General features: G+C 53.4%; 1 protein-coding gene and 2 long non-coding RNA genes across 7 annotated transcripts in view; 1 reads left to right on the top strand and 2 right to left on the bottom strand.

The window, feature by feature from the left end:
• Window positions 1–2,538: 2,538 nt before the first annotated feature.
• Window positions 2,539–16,858, bottom strand: LOC129629227 (uncharacterized). Of its 2 annotated transcripts, none has more exons than XR_008703097.1 (3): window positions 15,522–16,858; window positions 7,388–7,867; window positions 2,539–5,964 (listed from the first exon to the last, which is right to left on the bottom strand). It is a non-coding gene; the product is annotated as an uncharacterized LOC129629227 (long non-coding RNA). The 2 variants fall into 2 exon arrangements; XR_008703096.1 differs by having other exon boundaries at window positions 2,539–7,511; window positions 7,729–7,867.
• Window positions 14,462–24,102, top strand: part of WNT11 (Wnt family member 11) — a 21,671-nt gene continuing 12,030 nt past the window's right edge. The window contains exons 1-2 of one of the 4 annotated variants that reach the window (XM_055549130.1): window positions 14,462–14,754; window positions 18,542–18,724. In XM_055549130.1, coding sequence (XP_055405105.1) covers window positions 18,642–18,724 — 83 coding nt within the window. In that variant the 5' untranslated portion in view covers window positions 14,462–14,754; window positions 18,542–18,641. Of the gene's footprint in view, window positions 14,755–15,280; window positions 15,633–16,058; window positions 16,615–18,541; window positions 18,725–24,102 lie in introns of those variants that run through there. The other 3 variants (XM_055549127.1, XM_055549129.1, XM_055549128.1) reach the window with 3 other exon arrangements.
• On the bottom strand, window positions 16,875–18,334 carry LOC129629228 (uncharacterized). Its single transcript, XR_008703098.1, has 3 exons — window positions 18,079–18,334; window positions 17,789–17,875; window positions 16,875–17,188 (listed from the first exon to the last, which is right to left on the bottom strand). It is a non-coding gene; the product is annotated as an uncharacterized LOC129629228 (long non-coding RNA).

The raw sequence follows: 24,102 nt of genomic DNA, 5'->3' as shown, positions 1-24,102 counted from the left end.
GAAAGACCAGAGGAGAGGGTGTAGAGAGCCTGGGGAGGGGGCAGCTGCAGCAGGAAAGGGCCAGGCCCGACCATGTGGGGCCTTAGAGGTCAGAGGCCACACTTATCTGTCTGTGCTCACTTCAGAATGTCCCAGTTTGAACAATAAACTGTGAAGCCACCCTATTAACAGGTCACATAAGGAGTTTTTCCTAAGAAATAACCAGTGTTCCAGGAAGGCCTGGTCATTGCTCCTACCTCCCGGCCTCCCGGGCCTGCTGCTCTGCACGTCGGGAGCAAGGGCCTGCCAGCCCCCGCGGCCACGGTGGTTATTTGAGCTGGACGGTGTGTGAAGGGCCCTGCTTGGCAGCCCCTGGCCATCCGGCCCTGCTGCCCTCCTCCCAGGCAGACCCTGCTGCCCCCATGCCAGCCTCCCCCTCTTCAGGATCTTGAGTGAGAGCTTTGCTACCAGGTCTCAGGCCAAGCAGGGTTCTTGGATCCAGGTTCCATGAGCTGGTTTCCGCCCATTCCCGCCCTCGGCGGCTCCCCGCGGACCCACTCCAGGCTCAGTTGTGGCCTCACACTCTTTCCACTCTTGGTTTTTATTTTTGCCTCTCTTTACTTTCATCTCAGTGTGACTCTCTCTTCTGCTGGGCCTCTCTCTATTTTGCCTTCCTTCTCTTTTCCTTTCTCTTCTGCTGGCCCTTCAAGAAAAGGCTGTGCTTAAGAAAAGCAGAATAGGCCATGAGGTCCAGTTCTGTCACCCGCTGGCTGTGTGATCTTGGGAAAAGGCATCATTTTCTGAGCCAGTTTTGGGTTCCATGAAGTGGATACACTCCTCCTGATCCCTGCTTCTCTGGGTGGCTGTGATCTGAGATGAAGTCCACAGTCCGTCCTGGAAGTAGTCGGTGCTCAGCAAATGGTAGTTGCCTCTTACTTTCCTTTTGCAAGTTCTCCTTCCTGACCTTCTGCATACTTTGTTCACTTAACCACAAATCTAGGGAACCAAAGTGCATCCACTGGACCCCAATCACCTTGCACTCCCAGTACAGCCCCACCAAACCCAGATTGGAATGGAGCCGAGAGCCTCAAGAGCTGGGCAGCCTGCTCACTGCTACCCCTGTGGCTGGGAGGCATGGCTGGGTGTCAAGGCTGGGCGGTGTGGCTGGGTGTCAAGGCTGGGCCTCTCGCCATGGGGCTCCCTAGCGGGGTGTGGGAGGGGTCTTCTGAGCTATGCTATAATCCAGGCCCCAGACTTTGGGTTTTCACCAACTGAAAGAGAGGCAGGGACTGCCCTGGTAGCCCAGTGGTTAATAATCTGCCATGCAATGCAAAGGACACCGGTTTGATTGCTGGCAGGGGAAGATCTCACATGCTGTGACTGCGTGCTGCGATTGCGTGCTGCGACTGTGTGCCTCACCTACTGAGCCCACACTCTAGAGCAACTACTGAAGCCTGTCTGCCTAGAGCCTGCACTCTGCAACAAGACCCTGGTCACCGCAACTAGAGAAAGCAAAGCCCACGTGCAGCAATGAAGACCCAGTACAACCTAAAATAAAGTATAAAAAAAGAGAGAGAGAGGCCATCTTTCAATGTGTTACCCCCGCCCCCACCAAGACCTACAGACTTCTCACCATACCCCACATCACACCCTGCACTTTTCAGCTTCCACACCATTGCTTATGCCCCTGACCCCACCTGCAACACCCTTCCATGCCCTGCCTCTTATGTAGGGACTTACACCAGCTTTGGGGCAGAAACATGACAGAGAAGGAAACCAAGGCTCAAGAGCATCCAGATGTTGGTATTTTTTACAAGAATAGTACAGTGTAATACATTGTGTGTGCATGCCAAGTTGCTTCAGTTGTGTCCGACTCTTTGCAACCCAGTGGACAGTAGCACGCCAGGATCCTCTGACCATGGGCTTCTCCAGGCAAGAATACTGGAGTGTGTTGCCATGCCTTCCTCCAGGGGATATTCCTGACCCAGGGATGGAACCTGAGTCTCTTACATCTTTCCTGCATTGGCAGGCAGGTTCTTTACCACTAGGGCTGCCTCCAGGTAAAGAACCCACTTGCCAATGCAGGAGACTTAAGAGACACAGGTTCAATCCCCGAGTCAAGAAGATCCCCTGGAGGAAGGCCTGGCAACTCACTCTAAGACTCTTACCTAGAGAATCCCCAAGGACAGAGGAGCCTGTTGGGTGGGCTACAGTCCATAGGGTCGCAAAGAGCTGGACATGACTAAAGCGACTTCACACACACACACACACACACACACACCCCTAGGAAGCCCATAGTACATTGTATTATTTATTTCAAGACAAAATAGCTTGCCTGGGGTTCCAGTGGATCTGGAAGTAACCCAGGTCTGCAAGAGTCCACATTTCCCCCTTGTTCTTCTCCCTCTGCCACACTACCTGTCACATACTGTGACTATGTGGAGGCTACTGTAACCTAATTCCTAGATGTCACTTTAAAGGTAACTGTGTAAATAAACCCATACATTTCTGGTCATTTGAGTTTTTGACAAGGGAGCCAAGACAATTCAATGGAGAAAGAATAGTCTTTTTAATAAGTAATGCTGAGACAACTGGATATCCACACACAAAAGCATGAAGTTGTACCTTCACCTGATAGTATTTAAAGATTAACTCAAAATGGATCAAGGATATAAATGAGAGAGTTAAAACCAGAAAACTCTTAGAAGAACACACAAATGTAAATCTCTGTGACCTTGGATAAGACAGTGATTTCTTATCTATAACACTAAAAGCACCAGCAACCAAAGGGAAAAAAATGAGGAACTGTATTTCATAAAAATGACAAACTTTGTACTTTAAATGACACTATCAAGAAAATGAAAAGACAACCCACATAACAAGAGCAAATATTTACAAATACTATATTTGTTAAGAATGTAGAATCCAGTATATATTAAAAACTCCTACAACTCAACAACAACAACAAAAAGATAACCCAACTTTTTTAAAGGGGCAAAAGATGTGAATAAACATTTCTCCAAAGCAGGTACACAAATGGCCAGTATGGCCAGTAAGCACATTAAGAGATGCTCAATATCACGGATACATGCATATGTCTGGTTGAGTCCCTTTGCTGTTCACCTGAAATTATCACAACAGTGTTAATCAGCGCTGCCCCAATAAAAAATAAAAAAAAAATTTTTTTAAAAGATGCTCAATATCATTAGTCATTGGGGCAAGTCAAGTCACAATGAGATACTACTTCACACCCACTAGGATAGCCAAAAATAAAAGCGATAGAAAACGAGTGCTGGCAAGGATGTGGAGAAGTTGGAACCTTCACACGTTTCTGCTGGAAGAAATGTAAAATGGTGCAGCCACTGTGGAAAACAGTTTGGCAGTTCCACAAAAGTCGTATAGAGTTACCATACGATCCAGCAATCCTTCTCCTACACACAGAAACACACACACACAAATTGAGCATATATTTCATACAAATCTTGTACATGAATATGCAGAGCAGCATTATTTATAATAGTCAAAAGTGGAATCAACCCATTAATGGATGAATGGATAAGCAGAATGGAGCATATACATACAGTGGAATCAGATCAGATCAGATCAGTCGCTCAGTCATGTACGACTCTTTGCGACCCCATGAATCGCAGCACGCCAGGCCTCCCTGTCCATCACCAACTCCCGGAGTTCACTCAGACTCATGTCCATCGAGTCAGTGACGCAATCCAGCCGTCTCATCCTCTGGCGTCCCCTTCTCCTCCTGCCCCCAATCCCTCCCAGCATCAGGGTCTTTTCCAATGAGTCAACTTCGCATGAGGTGGCCAAAGTACTGGAGTTTCAGCTTTAGCATCATTCCTTCCAAAGAAATCCCAGGGCTGATCTCCTTCAGAATGGACTGGTTGGATCTCCTTGCAGTCCAAGAGACTCTCAAGAGTCTTCTCCAACACCACACTTCAAAAGCATCAATTCTTCAGTGCTCAGCGTTCTTCACAGTCCAACTCTCACATCCATACATGACCACAGGAAAAACCATAGCCTTGACTAGACGAACCTTTGTTGGCAAAGTAATGTCTCTGCTTTTGAATATGCTATCTAGGTTGGACATAACTTTCCTGCCAAGGAGTAAGCATCTTTTAATTTCATGGCTGCAGTCACCATCTGTAGTGATTTTGGAGCCCAGAAAAATTAAGTCTGACACTGTTTCCACTGTTTCCCCATCTATTTCCCATGAAGTGATGGGACCGGATGCCATGATCTTCGTTTTCTGAATGTTGAGCTTTAAGCCAACTTCACTCTCCTCTTTCACTTTCATCAAGAGGCTTTTGAGTTCCTCTTCACTTTCTGCCATAAGGGTGGTGTCATCTGCATATCTGAGGTTATTGATATTTCTCCCAGCAATCTTGATTCCAGCTTGTGTTTCTTACAGTCCAGCATTTCTCATGATGTACTCTGCATATAAATTAAATAAGCAGGGTGACAATATACAGCCTTGACGAACTCCTTTTCCTATTTGGAACCAGTCTGTTGTTCCATGTCCAGTTCTAACTGTTGCTTCCTGATCTGCATACAAATTTCTCAAGAGGCAGATCAGGTGGTATGGTATTCCCATCTCTTTCAGAATTTTCCACAGTTTATTGTGATCCACACAGTCAAAGGCTTTGGCATAGTCAATAAAGCAAAAATAGATGTTTTTCTGGAACTCTCTTGCTTTTTCCATGATCCAGTAGATGTTGGCAATTTGATCTCTGGTTCCTCTGCCTTTTCTAAAACCAGCTTGAACATCAGGAAGTTCACGGTTCACATATTGCTGAAGCCTGGCTTGGAGAATTTTGAGCATTACTTTACTAGCGTGTGAGATGAGTGCAATTGTGCGGTAGTTTGAGCATTCTTTGGCATTGCCTTTCTTTGGGATTGGAATGAAAACTGCCCTTTTCCAGTCCTGTGGCCACTGCTGAGTTTTCCAAATTTGCTGGCATATTGAGTGCAGCACTTTCACAGCATCATCTTTCAGGATTTGGAATAGCTCAACTGGAATTCCATCACCTCCACTAGCTTTGTTTGTAGTGATGCTTTCTAAGCCCCACTTGACTTCACATTCCAGGATGTCTGGCTCTAGGTGAGTGATCACACCATCGTGATTATTTGGGTCATGAAGATCTTTTTTGTACAGTTCTTCTGTGTATTCTTGTCATCTCTTCTTAATATCTTCTGCTTCTGTTAGGTCCATACCATTTCTGTCCTTTATCGAGCCCATCTTTGCATGAAATGTTCCTTTGGTATCTCGAATACTATCCTGTTATAAGAAGAAATGAAGTACTGATACATGCTACAACATGGATGAACTTGAAAATGAACTTGAAATGTCCAAAAATCCATAGGAAATTAGTAGCTGCTGACTTTCCTGGTGGCTGAGATGGTAAAGCATCTGCCTACAATGCAGGAGGCCTGGGTTCAATCCCTGGGTTGGGAAGATCTTCTGGAGAAGGAAATGGCAACCCACTCCAGTATTCTTGCCTGGAAAATCCCATGGAAGGAAGAGCCTGGTAGGTTACAGCCCCTGGGGTCGCAAAGAGTCAGACACGACTGACTTATGACTTAGGGGCTGAGGTCATAGGTAGAATGAGGACTAATAGGTATGGGATTTCTTTTTGGGGTGATGGAAATGCTCTGAAGTTAGAGAGTGGCAATGGTTGCACAAATTTGTGACTATACTAAAACCCACTGAACTGGATGGCATCATCAACTCAGTGGACATGAGTCTGAGCAAACTCCGGGAGATGGTGAAGGTCAGGGAAGGCTGGCGTGCTGCAGATCATGGGGTCACAGAGTCAGACGCGACTTAGTAACTGAACAACAATGTACACTTTAAAAGAGTGAATGTATGTTATGTGAACTATACCTCAATTTTTTTCTTAAAAAAAAAGTAGTTGTGTAGATCTGTAGGGGATCTTGCAGAACATTGAACCCAGCATCCACTCCTTGGCCCTGTGTTAAAGATGGGAAACTTATAGCCCAGAGAGGAAAAGGATCACACTGCAAACCTGAGACAGAACAGAGATAGAACCCAGAACTATATCCATCCCAAATTCCCCTGCCCAGATTGTTAGTTCCTGGAGGACAAGAGACTTTTCTTCATCCTGTACCTCCTCTAATAGCAGCACACGACCCTGGGGCACAGTGCAGAGGTGACAGTCAGGATGGCTCCAGATGCAAGCCTCTAGATAGAAAGCCGAATCCAATGAGCCGAAGGCACATGGATTCACTGGCCCACACAACTGGGAGGGACAAGGGTGTGCTGGGGACTCGGATGACCTCCCCACCCCCTGCCTGTTTCTTCTCTGCCTCCCTCCTTCTCCTTATCTTGCTCACATGGCAGGGAATAGGGCTGCTGGCTTCTGGAAACTCTGAGAATCACACCTTTAGAACTTGCATTCCAGAGGCAAGCAAACTGTTCTCCCAGAACCTATGATGCTAGCTGGGGGTAACAGCTCTATGTGGTCCAGTTGGGTCATATTAGGTGGATCGGAAAATGAAAATCTTCAAAAGGTCAGGCCATCTAGTAGAGTACTGAACTCTGTGACCAGGAGTCCCAGAACCCCAGATATTTGGGGATGGATGGGGAGGAGTGCTTCTATCATCAGAAGTGGGAGGGAGGCTGGGCAGGCAAAAAGTCAGCCTCCCTCTCCCCCAGGGGCCACTGTGGGATAATCTAAGAACTGAGGTAGAAGGCAGTCATGGATTTTAGATGCAGAGTGGTGTGGGGTGTAAGTCTCAGCTTATTACTTTCCGGCTGTATCCAGGTAGGCAAGTGACACTCCTCCCACCGCCTACCCCCAGCCTCTGTTTTCTGAACTACAAAGGGAGAACAGTAATCCCCAGCCCAGAGAATCATAAATATTTGAGATAAGAATCATAGAGTGATTGCCCAGAGCCTGGCACACAGTGGGGGCTAAGGCCAGTTATTACATTGTTCTTGATGATTTGCGTGGCTTGATCTTTGGCCTCTGGTCAGATGCTGAGGATTCTGAGAAAATGCTTCAGACAATGGGGGCTTCCCAAGGTCCAGATCCCTGACCCAGAGTTGAGGGGGTGGTGTGAGAGGGACCACTCCTCCTTGGGTAAGGACTGCCCATGTGGGGCATGACTTGGGGTCAGCCTAGAGCTGCCCCAACCTGCTGGTGACCTTGGCCTGTTGACCTGCCCTTTCTCAGCTCAGTGTCCCCTGGTTCAGATAACACAGCCCTGGGTGACTGCTCAGGGTTCTTCCTCACCTAGGGCTACTATGAACTCAATGAGTGTCCCCTCCTGGAGTGGTCTACATCCCCTTTTTATAAAGGGATCAAGCAGCCTTTGCTGCAAAGTTGAGGTCTGCTCTGTGCAAAGCCCAGTGCAGGGCACAGGGACTCACAGGTGACTCTGATCCCCTGTGTTCAAGATGCCTGCAGCCTGCTGGATGAATGGACATGGTCACCGACTCCCTGTGTCACCTTGGGCAAGTCACCACTCGGCTCCAGTGCTCCCTTTTGCCCCATCTGTAAGGGAAGGAGTTAATCGTGAGGACGACAGCCTGTGGCCAGGTTCACAGCCCCATCTGGTCCCAAAGAGGTGGCTGGGTAGCCCATCCCCCATGCCTTAGCTTCAAATCTAGTGACATCATCCCCAACCCTCTCCGTTTCCCAGGCAACTGGGGTGCTGGCCGAGGCTCCCCAGGGGCCCAGACCGTCTGGATTTCCTTACACATAACTGTACCTCGTCCACATTTTCACAATTAAATTGTCAGTTTGGGTTAAGTGTTGTCTGCTGATGGCTGTCAACCTCTCTCTGGCTCCCCTCACTCTTCACCCAGAGCAGGTAAGTGAGAACGTCTTGCCCAGCTGGTCCCTCTGTGCTGTGGAAAGAGGCTAGGATGCAGTGAGAGGCAGGAGGTCTGGGTTCCAGTCCAGCTATGCCAGACATTTGCTGTGTGATCTTGGGCAAGTCATTTCCCCTCTCTACCTAGGTTTCCCCACCTTAAAAATAGGTTTAATCATCTCTGCCCAGCCTTCTTTCATGGAGAAGGGCAATGGCAACCCACTCCAGTACTCTTGCCTGGAAAATCCCATGGACGGAGGAGCTTGGTGGGCTGCAGTCCATGGTGTCACTAAGAGTCGGACACGACTGAGCGACTTCACTCTCACTTTTCACTTTCCTGCATTGGAGAAGGAAATGGCAACCCACTCCAGTGTTCTTGCCTGGAGAATCCCAGGGACGGGGGAGCCTCGTGGGCTGACGTCTATGGGGTCACACAGAGTCGGACACGACTGAAGTGACTTAGCAGCAGCAGCAGCCTTCTTTCCTCTCACCCCAAAGCAGTTACAAGTCTCACAGGACCCATAACTGTGGCAGAGCTTAAAAAACTGTAAAGCCCAGCTCTTGAAAGGGACTTCTCTGAGTCCCTGCTAGATAAATGGGTAACGTTAGTCTCTGCTCTGGTCTGCCCTGCATCCCTCTGGCTGTAGATCTGGCTCAGGTCTCCTCCTCTGGTCTTCATCAGTCTGTTCCTATACCAAAAAGGCAGAAAAGGTGCTCTTTCCAACAAAGCCTGGTGGCCCTGAAGGTGCAAGAGTAGAGGTGCTGGGCTGGACGGTGAAGGGCCCTGCATCTCATGACAGGTGTGCCACACTAAGTGGCCAGGCTTTCCCTCCCCACGATGGGCCTAAGTCACTACTCACCCCAACTTTCCCCTCTCAGCTCCCAGGAACTCTCTTTCCCCTCCCCTCCCTTCCAGATCCACCCCCAGATCAGCTCCAGACCTCCTCTAGGCCCCGCCTTGGCAAAGCCCAGTCTCTTTAGTTCAATGCTCGGGGCCCTCCCTGGCATGGGCCTGTCTCCCCCCAGTCATTCTCCCTCCTGCCCCTCTTGATGCCAGCAGCAAAGAGCCCCCCGCTTACCCTTCCCTGAAACCAGACTTCTCCCTCTTTGTCTCTGCTTAAGCTGTTCCTGCTGCTGGGAAGGGACTCCCTCACCCCCTGGCCACCTGACAATTCCTCCCCCACCTGCACATTATTTATATAGACATGAATGCTAAGTACAAACGAGCTCTCCATCTGGAACTGTTTATGTACCTGGCAGAAAAGGAACTAACCTTTATCAAGGACCGATTACGTACAGAACATTTTACATATATCATCTCTTTAAGCCCCACAGCAACCCTAGGTGGTAAATTTCACTATTCCGATTTTCCAGATGAGAAAACCGAGGCTCAGAGACAGGAAGTTATCTTTTCCAAGGCCAGAGGTGGGGGTTGGTATTGAAACCCCTAAAACCCACACTTGTTTCAGGCTTTGGTGGAAGCATTTCCCTCAAGATTACAGGGTTCTATGTACATGGAAATACTTACTATTAAGGAGATGGTGCTGCTTTGCAAATTCCAGGGACCACTGTGAAGTACCCAAGACTGTCACATAGAAGAGGGGACCCGTGAAGAGAGCCAGGGCCACGGGAGGAGTCATGGATCTCTGCCCTAGATGAAGGAGGACCTTCTCCCAGGCAGAGTCATCTCATCACAGAAGAGACTGCCCTGGAGGAAGTGAGCTCCCTACCCCGGGGTTATGCCAGCAGAGGCTGGGTGAGGAATTCACCCATTCCTGCAGCAATTTTGGAAGAACCACTGTTCACTGACCCTGATGGAGCACCTGGGATGCAGCATGGCCGAGACGGAGCCAGTGGCTGACCAATGCTGCTCCCGGAGCAGTGGAGACATTCACAGGGGCTCTGGTAGCCAGAACTTCAGGGGTCTAAGAGGGTGAGTGGCCCAACTCTGAGATTCTGATATCACCTGAGACAAATACATAATTTCCACCTTTTCACTATATAAGCCTGGCTGCTTCAGCTATCTCTTGCTACATAACAAACTATGTCAAAATTCAGTAGCCAAAAAGAATGATTGATTGATTGATTCTCCTGATTCTGCAGGCTAACAGGGCACATATGCCCAGCTTACTGTAGGCTCATTGGCGAGGCTGCCCTTGGTGGGTGGGTCAGCCAGGCCTGAGTTCTGCTGGGCTGGCTGGGCCATCTCCATGTGGTGTCAGGGCCTCTACCTGAATTTAGAGCCCAGCCTGGGCTTCTGGGGGAGGCTGGGCTGGGCTCCACGGGGCTGAGAGCAGAAGCTGCAGGGACCCTGAAGCCTGGGCTCCAGAGCATGCATAGCGTCACTTTTGTCACATGCCATACTGACTCAAGGAGATCAGCAAGTCACGAGGCCAGCCCAGATCAAGGGGGGGGACATAGCCTTCACCTCTGCATGGAGTCATATTTCAAAGGGGACCGCGTGTCCTGGGATGAGAGGAATTGGTGCCACTCAAAACCTCCCTTGCTGGCCAGTCCAGGAAGAGTTCAGACCAGCAACAGTGCATGGCTTACGGGCTGGGTGTCGGGAGACCAGATTCCTCGTCTCCTGCACCAGTGACCTAGTGATGTGAGACATCACATGTCTCAGCCTCGGTTCCTCCCTGTGTGCAATGGAGACACTGAGTGTGGCAGATCTCTGGCCCTGTGGGTGTGCAGGGTGAGACCCATGTGGCAGAAACACTGACTGGTATTCATACCAGAGACGGGGAAACCCAACTGGAGAAGGCACTGCCAACCCTGGAGCCTGCTGCTTCCCACTCCTCTCATTCTGGGGGCAGCACTGTGGCTTGGCTGGAGTTGAAAAGAAGTTGAAAGAGGCCAGAAACCCAAACTTGCCTCCTGAGCAGCCACGACCCCAATTAAACAATGGAGAGTTGAAAGTGGCTTTTCAGAAGTAACGCCCTCAGTAGACGTGACTAGTGGAGTGGTGTTACCTACACCCAGGATAGAAACCTCCTGCCTCACCCCAACCAGCCCCAAGCCTGCTCCCTGAGCCTTATAAAAGAACAGCCCCTCCCTCTAGGTGACTGAGAAGGAGGAGAATGTCCCTCTTCCTGGCACTGGGCATAGGCTCAGTGGGGCACAGGCCTGGGATTGCAGACCTGGCATAAATGATATAAATGATCAGACGGACCTGGGGCTCAGTGTGCTCAGCCGCAGAGCAATGCCTGCCTCGCCCACAGGCACAGTACTGCCCGGCACACAGTAGGTGCGTGATGTTATCTCCCAGGAACCTTGGGAAGGAGTGATTTAATGGTTTCCCATTTTGCAGATGATGAAACCGAGGATCACAGAAGTTGAGTGACTTATCCAGGGTCACACCTTGGGTGAGCACAGGAGCAGAATCAGGCCAGGCGTCTGATGATATGTGTGCTGCTATTTGATCCCCTTCCCCCTTGCCTGGAGGATCTGGCCGCACAGGGCTTGCGGACCCCTGGAGCAGGGAACCTCTGGGTTAGGCTACTCTGCTCAGCCCCACTGTTCACCTGCCTTCCCAGGTAGGCCATTCTGAAAAACACTCTGTTGCTGAAAACAGCACCCTTTGGTATCATTGTTTCTACCACGCTCACAGTTTATCCTAAAACAATCATGTAAGGAGAACCAAGATGTGGGTTCTAGAGTTGAAAAAGCCCTTGGAGTCTATCTAGTTCAACCTCCTCACTTACAGATGAGGTGATGGGATCAGAGAGAGCAAAATAATTATCTGCTGTCACACAGCTGAGCACTGACGGGGCTAAGAACTATAACCAGGTCACCCTGCCCATATCCAGGGCTCCTGGAAGTAGCCAACTTGCCCCTACCCATCTCCACCAAGGCCTCGGACCCAAGGGAGGGAAGGTGAGGTGGGTGGAGGGGTCAGCAGAGGTCAACATGGGAAATGGAACTGTGTCCCTTCCTGGGTGCCCAGGGGTGGGAGGTGGAAAGGTGTATAACCCAGAACAATGGCAGGCAAGGGCTGAGAAGCCTACTGACAGGAAGCCCCCAGCACATCTGGGCAATTAGATACCCAGAGTCACCAAGGGTAACTGAGGAGAAGGAAACTATATTAACATCCACAGCATAGTAGCCAAGAGCGTGCCTACCCTGCCCAGCTCAGCGCCTCCTCCCCTCTGAAGGGAGCTAGCAGCCCAGGCCACCAGCACAGGCCTGACCCACACTGATCCTTGAGAAGGCTCCTGACAGGAGATAGGAGGAAAAAGGAGGGGGGAAGTTCAGTTGATTTTAAAGATGAAAAACATTCTTCTCCCAAGTATCTCAGAGAGCCCCAGAATGTCTGAGGTGGTAAAGTGCACCGGCTTTGTGCAAATGGGGAGACTGGGGTACAGGAAGGAGCAGCCTCTTGTTCAAGTCTCCTTGACCCTCAAGCCAAGGTTTTGTCACCCCTTCCTCAGGCTCCCCCCTACACCCCCCCTTCCCGCCCTGTCCAGGGCAGAGGTCCCAGTCCTAGCTGATGTCTGGATTGTGAGTCACAATACCGGGCTGGGTAGCTGGAGGGCCCTACAGGGCTCAAGGCTGGGCTCCAGGAGACCTGGGACCTTCTCCTGGCCTCCGTCAACTCCTCTCCAGAGAACACAAAGTCACAATCCTCCTCCCATCGGTTTCAGTGGGGGCCACTAGCTAAGGTGCACTCTGAGCCCTAGAGATCTGGGTTCAAATATTAGCTCCAACACTTGCCAGATCCTCCGTATTGAGCCTCAGCTTCTGTGTCTATGAGAGGGGTACTAATCCTCACCTTGGAGAATACAGAAGGTCTGATGGGACTGTATTCTTCCCATTTTATAGATGAAGAAACTAAGGTTCAGGGAGTTTAAGCAACTTGCTCAAGATTACACAGCTAAACATAAAATTGGGCATGATCAACACTGGAACCCAAGTCTATGTGACTTCAAATTGCTTTCTGTATCTACTCTAGCTGGGAGACAGAAGATTTCTAGCTGAAAGACTGCTTGTGCAAATATTAGGAGGCAGCTGAAATGAGCAAAGGGCTAGACCCAGAGGACGATGCATCCCAATTGAACGGAAGTCATCTTGAATAGCTCTGACTGTGGTGGCCAGAGTGCCTTGGAATGGGAGAGCTCAGGACACACTTTTGACCCCCTGTTAGAAGCCTCTAAGGTGGAGCAGTAGTGTCTGCCACACCCCCTTCCTACACACCCTACCTAAAACCCCACTACCTTCCCATGGCATTTGTAATGGGATTGACCCCAATGCTCTGGAAGAAGAGATGGGGGTGTCCCAGCACGTGTTCACAAGGACATTCCTGTGCCTGTAAGCAGGAGTATATTTATACTGGTGTTGCCCACTTGGCAGCTGTGTGTGTCCTCACTGTGTGCATGGAAACGTGTGTGCTTGTGCATAAACTGGATGCGGACAGTCTGCATCTTGAAGATGTGTATGGCCGTTTAACTTATATGTGCTTCTGAGTGTGTGGGGGCATGTGGTTTGTCCAACTATCTACTGAGTTTGTGACCATTTGGAGGTTAAGTCTAGCCCTGTGTTCAAAGGAGACTGCCTGCTTACATGCAGGATACTTGCATGGCTGAGAACATGCAGGGGGTTCTGTGGGCTCAGATGAATGTGTTGTATATGCAGGGATCTGCAGCCAGGTTAGGACAGCCTACGGGAGCCACTTCACAGGTGGCTGCAAAGAACAGGGGAAAGAGTAACCAGGTGTTCTGGGGACCTGAAAGAAGTCTTTTTTCCACTAAATCTGTTTCTCCTTCTGCTAATGAACTAGATTATCCTTGGAATTGAGGCTCCTGGGGTGGAAGGGATGGGGGGAGACAGAAGTCAAGAAATCCAAAGCACCTGACCCAGCAGTTAGAAATGGGAATGGAATAGTATCAGCCAGGAAGGGCCAAGGAGGGGGTGGAAGGTGTGGGTACTCAACCAGTCCCAGGGAAGTTGCCCCTGAAACAGCCCCAGCCCCAGGCTAGGTCTACAGTGCACACGAAGCACCATAGTCTGCTTTAGCTTCTGAAACCCAGTCCTTGGCTGGTGGTCTCCCTGGGACCAGGCAGACTCCCCAGCACTCATCCCATAGATGGGACATCTGCCTTCTTGTTGCCTAAGGTTTACAGCCGCCTCGCACGCAGCACACAGCCCTCGCACCTCTTTTCTTTGCTGAGAGTTCCCAGAACTGGAGCAGAGGAGGTCTGGAGAGGTGAACTGGAGAAGCTGGTCCTGGGATGCCAGGGCAGCTCTCCTGACCCACAACGCTTATAGTAATGGAGCTTCAACACCAACTCGTACTGACACCCGGGCTCCGCACTCAGACCTAAGTCTGACTTCCCTCTGAGCCGTGGCTTCCTCTTCTGCCTAACCAGACAGGGTGGAGGATCCAAACGGGGCTTGCTGTCAGGTTTAGAAATCAGCCCTACCTGGGCCCCAAGCGCCCTGGGCACGCAGTAGGCTCACAGCCCGCACGCTCAGTACACACCAGCTAGAGTTATAATTAGTAAGTGTCTTCTTTGTAGCTCAACAGGGTGAGACGTCCTCTCGTGCCGCTGGCGCCGCGGGTCCGTGGCATCCGCGGGGACCCCGCCCCCGCCCCCCGCGCGCGCGGCCCGAGCCACCCGGTGGGGTTTCTGCGCGCTGACGTGGGCGGATCAAAGCAGCTGCCGGCTCCTTATAAAGCAGTTCGGGCTGCCCGCGCCCGGAGACCGTGCCGGGTGAGGAGCAGAACTCGCGCGAGTCAGCGAGCGCCCTCCAGTCCCCGAGGGACCCCAGCCGGCCGCGGCTCGCCAGGATCCCGGGCGTCCTTTCCAGGCAGCTCTCGAAGAGGACGCCCTCGCCGCCTGCCCAGCCGGGAGAGCGCTCGGGTCCTCCAGGGGCCGCGCTCGCGGATCCCCGGCCCGCCCGGCCAGGCGAGCGCCCCAGGAGGTGAGCCGTGGCCGCGGGCAGAGGGCGGGCTCTCAGCCGAGACCTGCCAGAGCGGGGGGCGGGGGTGGGGGACCCCGTTGGGCACCCGCTCCCGGGCAAGCAAAGCCAGTCCTCCTCCGTAACTCTTCCTTGGCTCTCCCAAGCAGTCCCTTCGCTGAGAGCAACCGCTGGGGCCTCGGGGCGCGGGCTCTAAGCGGATGAGAGGTAGAGATGGGCTGTACAGACCCCGCGGCCCGCCTCAAGCCTTCCAGTCCCGGTCCCCCCTCCCCCCCCCCCCCCGCATTCGACCCTCTCCCTCCGAGTCAGCCCACGGATGAGGTCATGCCCGAGCCATCCCGGGGGTGGGGGACTTGGATCCAGCGGCAGAGGGTGTGTGTGGTGGGGCGGGAGAGGGTGGCAAAAGGCGGAGAACGACTGCAGCTCCTACTAAATTGGGGGGCGGGGGCGGACGCCTTGCTTTGAGACCTGCTTCCAGAAGCGGCAGGGTGGGGGTAGGGGGAGGGGTGAGAATCGAGAGTTTGTTTACAGACCTGAGCTCCAGGCTGGGGGAGGTAGGGAGGAAGAAAGTCCCGTCCGGGCCCCGAGGCACCTCTGGAACAGCCGCGAACATCTGGCTGAGCTCGCGCACGGGTCCCACACCTCCCACCTCCCAGAGCTTAGGTACCTCCAAGACCCTCACGGTCCTTAGGCGCTCGAGGTCTGGCTTAGAGGGGATAGTGGGAGGAACCCCGAGTTCCCCCACCCACCCTTCCCAATTCCAAACTAACCCGTTTCGCGGGTCACCCGGCGCATCGTCAGCAGCCCAGCAGACACATCTAGGAAGACTCGCGGCCAGAGTCAAAGCCGTGTTGAGGGCCTCGCCTGGCTCGGCTCTGCAGGTAACCTTGAAGCAGTCGCTCGGCGTCACCGGTTCTCTAGGTCGGCTCTGTAAGCTGCGCACCTCCTGGCTTCGGGCCGGGCTCGAGGCGACCTTCTGCGCGGCGTGGACACAGCGCGAGCGCCGGGTGCGGGTTCCCGGCCTGGCCAGCGCTCACGGGGGAAGGGGGTGTTTGGTGTGCGCCCGTCGACTCTGGCTCAGAGGGGCAGCCTCGCAGGCAGCGGGGTTTCCAGGGCCTTCCAGAGCCTAAGCCTTATAACCACCTGTTGGAGCGGGCCTGCGGCTACGCTTGCGGTGCCCACCGTGTGCACAGCCGGGAAGGTTTCAGCTCTTGCCCGCTGCAAGCCGGGAAGCTTGAGCCTTCTGCCCAGCGGGAGGAGGAAGGGACCGCTTGTCTCTCCAGAGACACTGTGCTTTGATGAGGGTCCACTACACGCCTGATCCCAAGGGAGGTTCCGAGCCGGGCCTGAAGCAAGAGGTCGGGCAGTCCGGGGCGGACCGCGGCAAGTGGAGGGTCTTATAGAAGGACCAGATCTGAGAGGGCACTTAGTTTCCTCTTCACCGCATGCCCGGAGCGGGATACCGGGGCCCAGGAAGAGAAAGGGACTTGCCCAAGGTCCCAGGGCACCGGGAGGCTGCTGCCTAGCCCACCTCGAACCCGGGTTTAGCGCCCCCTGGCGGGCTGGGGGCTCCGGAAGGAGCGTGCTCCCTGACCCTCCAGGCGCAGGCTGAGGGTGACCCAGCGGCCCTCGCGGCTGTCCTAGACACTCTGACAGTGGACAGGAATAATCTGCCAGGACTCAGAGGCCCAGACCGGGAGCCGCCTCCCCCAGCGACGTGCCAGGGCAGCGAAGGGAGAAGCCCAGGACCACCGGGGCTGCTCCGAAATAGCCAGGGATAGCTTGGAGGCCTGGGTCCCGGTGCGCACTCGCGCGGCACCCTTCTCTCTCTCTGCGCGTTGGGCTGGACGCGGATCCCCTGCGGTGAGTCCGCGCTCTTCTCTATCCGCGTGCAGCCCTTCCTTCTTCCTACCCTGGAATGCTGGGCGCCTTAGGGGGCAGCCCACACTTTGGAAGGGGGTGGGGGCGAGGAGGGACAGTGACCAAAGTTTTAGATCTCTTCCCCGCCGCCCCCTCTCGGCATATCCAGCCGGTATTTTTCTCGTTCTCAGGAGCGTGTGGGAAGAGGGGGCTCAGTTAGACTTAAGACCCCAGCTGAAACACCACTCCTGCTTCCCCGCCCCCAGTGCCTTAGAGCGAGCACCACTAGCTTGGGAGAACCCTGCGGAGGATAAAGAACATGTAATTCAGAGGTTTCTCCCTGCCTTGCTCTGGGTCATGCAGCAAGGTCCCAGAAAACAGTGGGATTTAAAATATGTGTCTGTGCGTGTGTGTGCTCTTAAGGCGCACACGTACATGCACACACTACACAGGTAGGTGTAATACTGGGAACTTAGGGAGAGGGGGCTCAAAATACCTGCAGACTACGGGAGACTGGAAAGACCTCAGGAGATGCGTGAAGTCCAGGCCCTCGTTTTTATAGACTGGGAAGCTGAGGCTGGGGTGGTGGAAGGTCCAAGGTCAGACAGTCAGATGAGAACACCTCTTTTCGGGTCAAGCGCCCCCCACTAAGGCGCCTCCTTTTTCCAACTCCCCAAACCCTTTGGGAAGAAATCCCTTTGTCTGCTCCTCCCCAGGGAGGAGGGCCTGGGACTGTGTTTGTCTCCGGACTAACGCCAGGTGTTGGTAAATTTGGGAGAAGCTGGGAATGGAGTTAATGAGGTGAGAATGAAGAAGCGGGGCGGGGGAAGAAGAAATAGAGAAAAGGCGGAGAAAGCGACTCTGCGGCCTGCGGGCGGGGTAAGGGTACTCCGCGGCCCAGGACGCCGCCTGGCGGCCAGAGGCGGCATCCCGCCGGCCCCGTGAGCTTCCCGGCTTAGCCAAGGCCAGGCCGCCCCGCCTCCGATCCGGCCTGGGCACCATCCGACCCTCCAAGAGGGCACCGCTGGAGGAACTAGGAATCTCAGGACCCTGAGTAGCCCTGACTGCACAAAGACTTTTGCCATCCCCTTTTTCATCCTACCCGTCACAGCCCGAGAAACTGATGCCCCAGAGCAAGCCCCCGTTTTCCTTGTCTTCTCACGGTCCATGATCTCACCCGACACTGCGTAGATGTGATCGTAGAAGACTGCCGCACGTTGGCTGAACAATCCCATTTCACATCTCCAGGCCTCAGTTTTCTCATCTGTGAGACAGGGGCAGTGATAGTACCATCTCCCAGGGTTGCTGGGAGGAAAAAAAAAAATCGTTCGCGTTAGTGATGTTCTTTTTAAAAGGTGAATTGTGTCATAATCACAGTTTGAATAACAACTGTGGTCCCAGTTTACAGAAGGGGTATAAACCGAGCCCCAGCGAGGAAGGAGAATGCCCAAGCCGGCAATAACTAACAATATTGCGGCGATGAGAAACCAGATCCTGGGCGCGGAATCTGCTCTTCCCATTGCCCGCCTTCAGCTTCTGCCCTCGACACCTTCCGTCGCTCTCTAGGGCGGTGTGCTTGTCCCTCTGCTTAGCTTCTCTCAGCTTCGCTCTCTGAGGTTCTCGCTCCCTCTCGCTGTCTCTCCGCCTGGTCTCTCCTGAGTCTTTGATCCTGTCGCCCCTTTCTCTTCTCGCCGCGGGCGTCTCTAGGTGGACACGCCCTCGGCCGCGCTCCCGCGGCACCTAATTTGAGCCAGACGCCGGCAGCGTCCGGGACTTATGTCGGGCTGGAGGCGACGCCCGCCGCGCGCCCGGACTTCCCGGGCCCCAACCCCTCCTTTGTAATTTGAATAACACGCCCCCACCCCTCACGCCCGTGGCCCCCGCCCCACGCGCCGCCTTAACCCGCAGCCTCCGCTCTCCCCGACTGCAGGCGGCCTGCGCGCAGGACGAGCGACGGCGGCCGGCAGCGCGGCTGGACTTCGGCGCGGCTTCCCCAGGGTGAGACCCCCCTGCGCGCCCGCCGCGCGAGGATGAGGGCGCGGCCGCAGGTCTGCCAGGCGCTGCTCTTCGCCCTGGCGCTCCAGACCGGCGTGTGCTATGGCATCAAGTGGCTGTAAGTAGGGGATCCGCGTCTACGCAGATGGGCCCCCGAGGGCGGGGGAGGCGGAGAGCGTTAAGGGGCCCCCTGGATCGGGCCAGCGTACCCAAGACCGGGGAGCAGAAGTAGCGTAGGGGCTGTGGGCGAGTCACCCTTCTCAAGCCTCCTTTTCCTCCTCTGTCAAATATTGTCCTTACCTGAGGGAGGAGCGAGACAGGGCGTGGAAGACGACGGAATTGCTCTGTCCTGTGCAGCTGAGAGTTACGCAAGACCTCCACCAGGACAGATGGAAAGAGTCGTAAGGGTCTGTGCCCTGCACACAAGGCCTGCTGAATATTACGTTCCTTGTCAGTCTCCTGACCCTAGCTGGAGGTCCTCAAACAGTTTAGACTGCCCCACCTGCGTGACCTTGGGGAAGTGTCTCTCAGCTTCTGGGAGTCTCAGCGTGCTCCTTTGTCAAAGAGCCTTTGGAAAGAGCCTCCGTCTCACTCAGGTCAGATGAGAAGGGGCTCATGAAAGAACCTCCTTAACTGTCAGATGCTCTGCACATGTGAAAGACAGTCCTTTAGACAGAAATTATTAATGGAAGGGTAGGTGGGAGAGAAACTCTCTTCCAGCAGAAGGGAGTGCCTGCTCTGTGCAGGAGGGAGCAGTGAGGGAAGGCAGAGAGGAGTAAAACCCAGCCGCTTCCTGGAGAAGCTGCCCTCTGGTCTGGAAGAGATAAGCCCAGGCTGTAAATAACTTCCAAGTGCTCCAGAAGAGACCAGGGCAGTATTGTGGGACTGAGAGGAGAGGAGCCCACCTGGTAGGGGCATGTATTGGGAAGCCAGGTAGATTTTTCCCGGGTAGTGCTCCTAGGAGGGACCTGAGGAATCTCTGGAAGTTTGGCGGGTCAGAGCAGTGAGAGAAGGGCCCTTTTGGGTGGAGGAACTCCCAGGGTGGTTGAAAAGTTCAGGACGGGACACACTCTATAGATTTCCAGGTCGGGGGCGGGGAGCCATGCAGATAAGACAGGCAGGGGACAGATTATGGAAGTTGGGGAGGGACTGTGAGGAAGGTTCATGGATTAGCTGGAAGACAGGGCGATAGTGGCTGGGCCACCAGCAAACAGTCTTGAGGTCACCAGCCCTGCCTCTTCTGGGGCTGAGTTATCGATTAATTTTCCTCTGGAGAGGGGAACGCCATCTTTTTGCATTTCTTGTTTGCAAGGAGAAGCCTGGGCTCAGCGGCTTCCCAGCCTAGGGTGGGGTGCGTGTGTGTGTAGGGTGGGGGTGGGGGGAACCAGCTTTTCTCAGCTGCTCCTGATTAGTTTTATGAGAAATCAGCCACTTTTCTCCTTCTGCTGGTACCTGGCACTGCCCCAGTTGGTGAGAACCTCTGATCAGGGAGCCCAAGCCCTTCTCGCCCACCACTAACATTGTATAGAAAAGGAAACTGAGGTCCAGAGAAGGAAAGGCATTGTTAAAGGGCACAAGGAGCATCAGAGGCCAAGAACTGGGCTTGCCACTAGCATGTTGTGGGGTACATTGCTATCATTCCCTCCGAGAAATGTGTGACTTGCACGGGCCTCCAAGCTGGCATGTGGCTTGGTAGGGTCTGCAGTAGATGGCTAGTTAAGCCCAACATCCATGCTATCCCCACTGCATAGCCTAGGCTGCCACAAAAAAATGAGTATACATCAGTGTCTGCCTTAAAAGCACTTCCAGCCTCTTGAGGGAAATAGACATATAATGATACAAAGTGGACTTTGGGCTGTGTCCTAGAAGAGGGAGCATGGGAGCCCAGAGGAAGAGTGGTTAGTCCCACGTAAGGGAGGTGACTTTGAGCCAGGCTTCAAAGGATAGATAGGATTTCAATGGCCATGGATGGAATGCAGAGCAGGCATCCTAGGCAGAAGGAACCTCAGGGACAGGACTGTGCGTGTGGGGAAACAGAGAAGCCAGAAATTACAGGAGCTTACCAGTAAATCCCCAGAGCTTTAGACATTTAACTTTGATAACACTCTTGTGAAGTAGGTGACATTCTTATCACTACCGTTTTACAAATGAGGAAACTAAGGTACAGAGAGGTTAAGGAACTGGCCTAAGGTCACACAGCTAGTTAATTAATGGTGGATGTGGGATCAGAAGCCAGGCAGACAGGCTCCATGAAGCCAAACCTGTTTGATAGTGGTTAAATTGCTGGAGCTGAAGATACAGGAGGAAGCAGGAGAAAGAGTGGAGTTTAAGAATAACAATATGTGTGTATCTGTGTGTGTATATATATGGCCTTGCAGACCATATGGCAAGGTCATATATATATATGGCCTTGGAATATGCCAGGCACTGTTCTACATTCTTGATGTATGTTGTTTCATCTGTCTCCCAACCACCATGTGAAGTGGGTTCGGCCATCTCCCTCATTAAACAGAAGAGGGAGTAGAGGCTCAACGGGTCTTTAATGAACAGGGTGTCACAGCTAGTAGGCAGCAGGGGCAGAATTTGGACTTAAGCTGCCTGGCTCTGTTTCCTCTTGGTCTCGGAACCACAGGAAAGTTAGGAACAGAGAAGTGTACAGTGGGGATGAAAAACGGGGTCCTGAGGATGTGGCTTTGGAAAGTAAGCTGAAGAGGAGAGGGGAATTTGACATGGGAACTGAAAGCAGACGTGGCTGAATGACCCAGAATGCCTACCGATGGGGACCCAGGACTCAGCCTGAACTTCCTGTGGAGTGGGGATAAGGGAGAGGGGGTGGAAACACCTGGGGGGGGTCCCTCCCCTACCTCCCCTCCCACCCAAGCCAAATGGTGGGAGACTCAGACCAGAGAGTGTGGGGAGAACATTCTCTGGCTGTCGTGGGGGCAAAGAGGATGGTTCCAGCCTTCTCTGAGCCTCTGGAGGCAGCCCCAGGGTGGGTGGAGTGGCCCCAGTGCTCTCATTCTGCTGCTCATTCTGGGTCAGGCCTCTCGAGGAAGAGTCCGAAGAGACTCAGAAGGACACAGCTGCCGCAGAGAGGCTGGGAGAAGCACTGGACCCGAGTTAGGAGACCTGAGTCCCAGCCTGAACTCTGACAGTTCTCTAGCTGTGAGCCAGACCTCAGGCAAATCAATCACTTGAGCCTTTCTGAGCCTCAGTTTCCTCATCTCTACAGTGGCGTGAAAGAGCCCTAGCCTGTGATCTAGGAGTTTTAGCCTGGCTCTGCTTCTGATTCTCTGACTGGCTGCTTGTTGTACAGGTCTGGGCAAGCCCTACCCTTCTCTGGGCCTCAGTGTTCCCACTTGCACAATGGAGCGGGGACACTGAGGCTCAGAGAGGGATGGTGACTTGCCCAAAGTTGAACGTTAGATGAGCAGCTGAGCTGGAGCTGAAACCCAGGTCTCTGCGCCCCTCACCACCACCCCACCATTCCCAGGAGAGCCCCAACTCCTGAATGAGGAGACCTCAGCCATCCCACGGCCCCCTTGGCATAGGCCTCGCCTGTGAACTCTCTGTCCCCTCCTGTCCTCTCTTCCACCTTCTCCCCCATGCACCCACCCCCAGATAAACCAAAATGTTTTCAATTAGGGGTCTGCTGCAGTGAGGCAAGCCGGACGAGATGTCCAGACGGGTAACTCCCCCACCTCCCACCCTAATCCTTGATTACCTCCCCAAGGGGGCCTTAGTTAGAAACGGTCATTACCACTAATTACCAGATGACCGCATCGCCCTCCTCTGGAGTGGAATCCGCTGCCTCCCGTCTCCTGATCTCCCTGTCTGCACGCTCCTGTGAGCCGGCCTCTCCCAGTGCGCTGCAGCTGGCCGCTCTGTCCCGACTGCGCTCTCTGCAGCCCCGTGCCCACCCAGCACCTCCAAGATGGTTCCCATTTGTCCTCCGCCCTCCTGGGAAGGCTGAGACTCATTGTCCACACTGGATTCCCCTCATGGAACCTCTCTCACCACCAGCTGGGGAGGTGGATGCTTGATGACTTCGGAGATGGACAGAATGACCCAGAGTAGCTGATCCAGACCCCAGGAGTCCAGAGAACCCCTCCCGGGAGCCGCAGTGCCCGGTGCTCAGGAGTTACCTGAACTGAGCTCCCCAGGAAAAGTCTGAGCTTACGTTATCCACTTTCTGAGCAGGAGCCCAGGGAAAGGACCTGGAAGACAGCCACCCTGCATCGTGCCTGCTGTATGCCCAGTACCGTGCCGGGTGTTTTCTCATATACCTCCTGTAATCGTTCCTGTTGTGAAACAGAAGACTGGCTCAGAGGGGAAGGATGGAAGCTGGGCAAGGGTGATGGGCAGAGTGGGCTCAGGGCAGGCTGAGTGTGGACAGACCCCAGCCCAGTAGAAAGGGAACCCAGGAAGGTGGCATCCGGAGGAGGCCGAGCACCCAGGCATTGGACCGCCTCAGTGTCCTCCTCTGATTAAAGTGGGTATATTCTCCCAGGCCTTCCGAGACATCGAGAGAATGGGATGAAATGAGAGGCTCTGTCAACTGGGGACTGCTGTGTCCATCTGGGGCAGTGGGTCCATATGCATGGACAGTGTTTGCCAGGTGGAGGCAGAGAGGTTTTAACAACCAAGAAACAGGCTGGGGTGGGGGGTTATACTGCCCCTTTGTGGCCCCCCCTCACCATTACGGGCTGCAGGAATTCAGGCAGCAGGTTCCCCAGGTATCCCAGCATTGGCAGGATCAAGCAATCAGGCCTGAGGTCTGCACCAGATACACCAGCTTTCTCGGCTCACGCCTTGTGGAGGGGTGGGCCAGGGATGGCAGTGAGGGAGAAGCCCAAGTCACCCACAGTCAATCTCAGACAGGCTGGGTTGTGCCACCCCAGTGTGGCCCCCAGGCTGTGCTCACTTGCCCTGGCTCTGCTTCCCAGGCCTCTGGGAAGATTTCTATATTTTGGAGTTGTAGGAGCATGTCAGAGAGAGGCAGGAGGAAGCCAACTAACCTATTAGTACCTGTAAGCACATATCATTTCACTTGGCCCCTGCAAGGCCTCCAGGAATCCCCATTATGTGGTTGATGCTCAGACAGTGGCAGCAATTTACCCAAGACTGCACAGCACGTAGAGGCCGGAGCTTGAGTCCCAACCCGGGTCTCCTGACTCCCTCTGGTCCAAGATTTAAGTGGCAACAAGTGAGGAATTCCATATATGAATACTCCAAATGCTTTCCAGCCATTATCACACTTAAATCTTAACCATAATCCTTGGAAGTAGAATTTATCACTTTCTTATAACAAATGAAGACCATGAGGCCCAGAGAGGTTAAGTAACTTACCCAGGTCACACAGCTGTTGCCCAAAGCCTGAGCTCTTGCCTGGGCCAGTCTATGAGCTGGAACATCTAGGTTGCTTTATAACTAGTGATAGGTCTGTGCAGCTGTCTGTTGAGGGGCTCCTTGAGGAAAGGATCTACATCCTTCATT

This window comes from Bubalus kerabau, chromosome 15 (genome assembly GCF_029407905.1).
Source record: "Bubalus kerabau isolate K-KA32 ecotype Philippines breed swamp buffalo chromosome 15, PCC_UOA_SB_1v2, whole genome shotgun sequence".
NCBI lineage: Eukaryota > Metazoa > Chordata > Mammalia > Artiodactyla > Bovidae > Bubalus > Bubalus kerabau.
The sequence above is the reverse complement of the archived record's forward strand: the minus strand, read 5'-3'. Positions and strand labels throughout refer to the sequence as shown.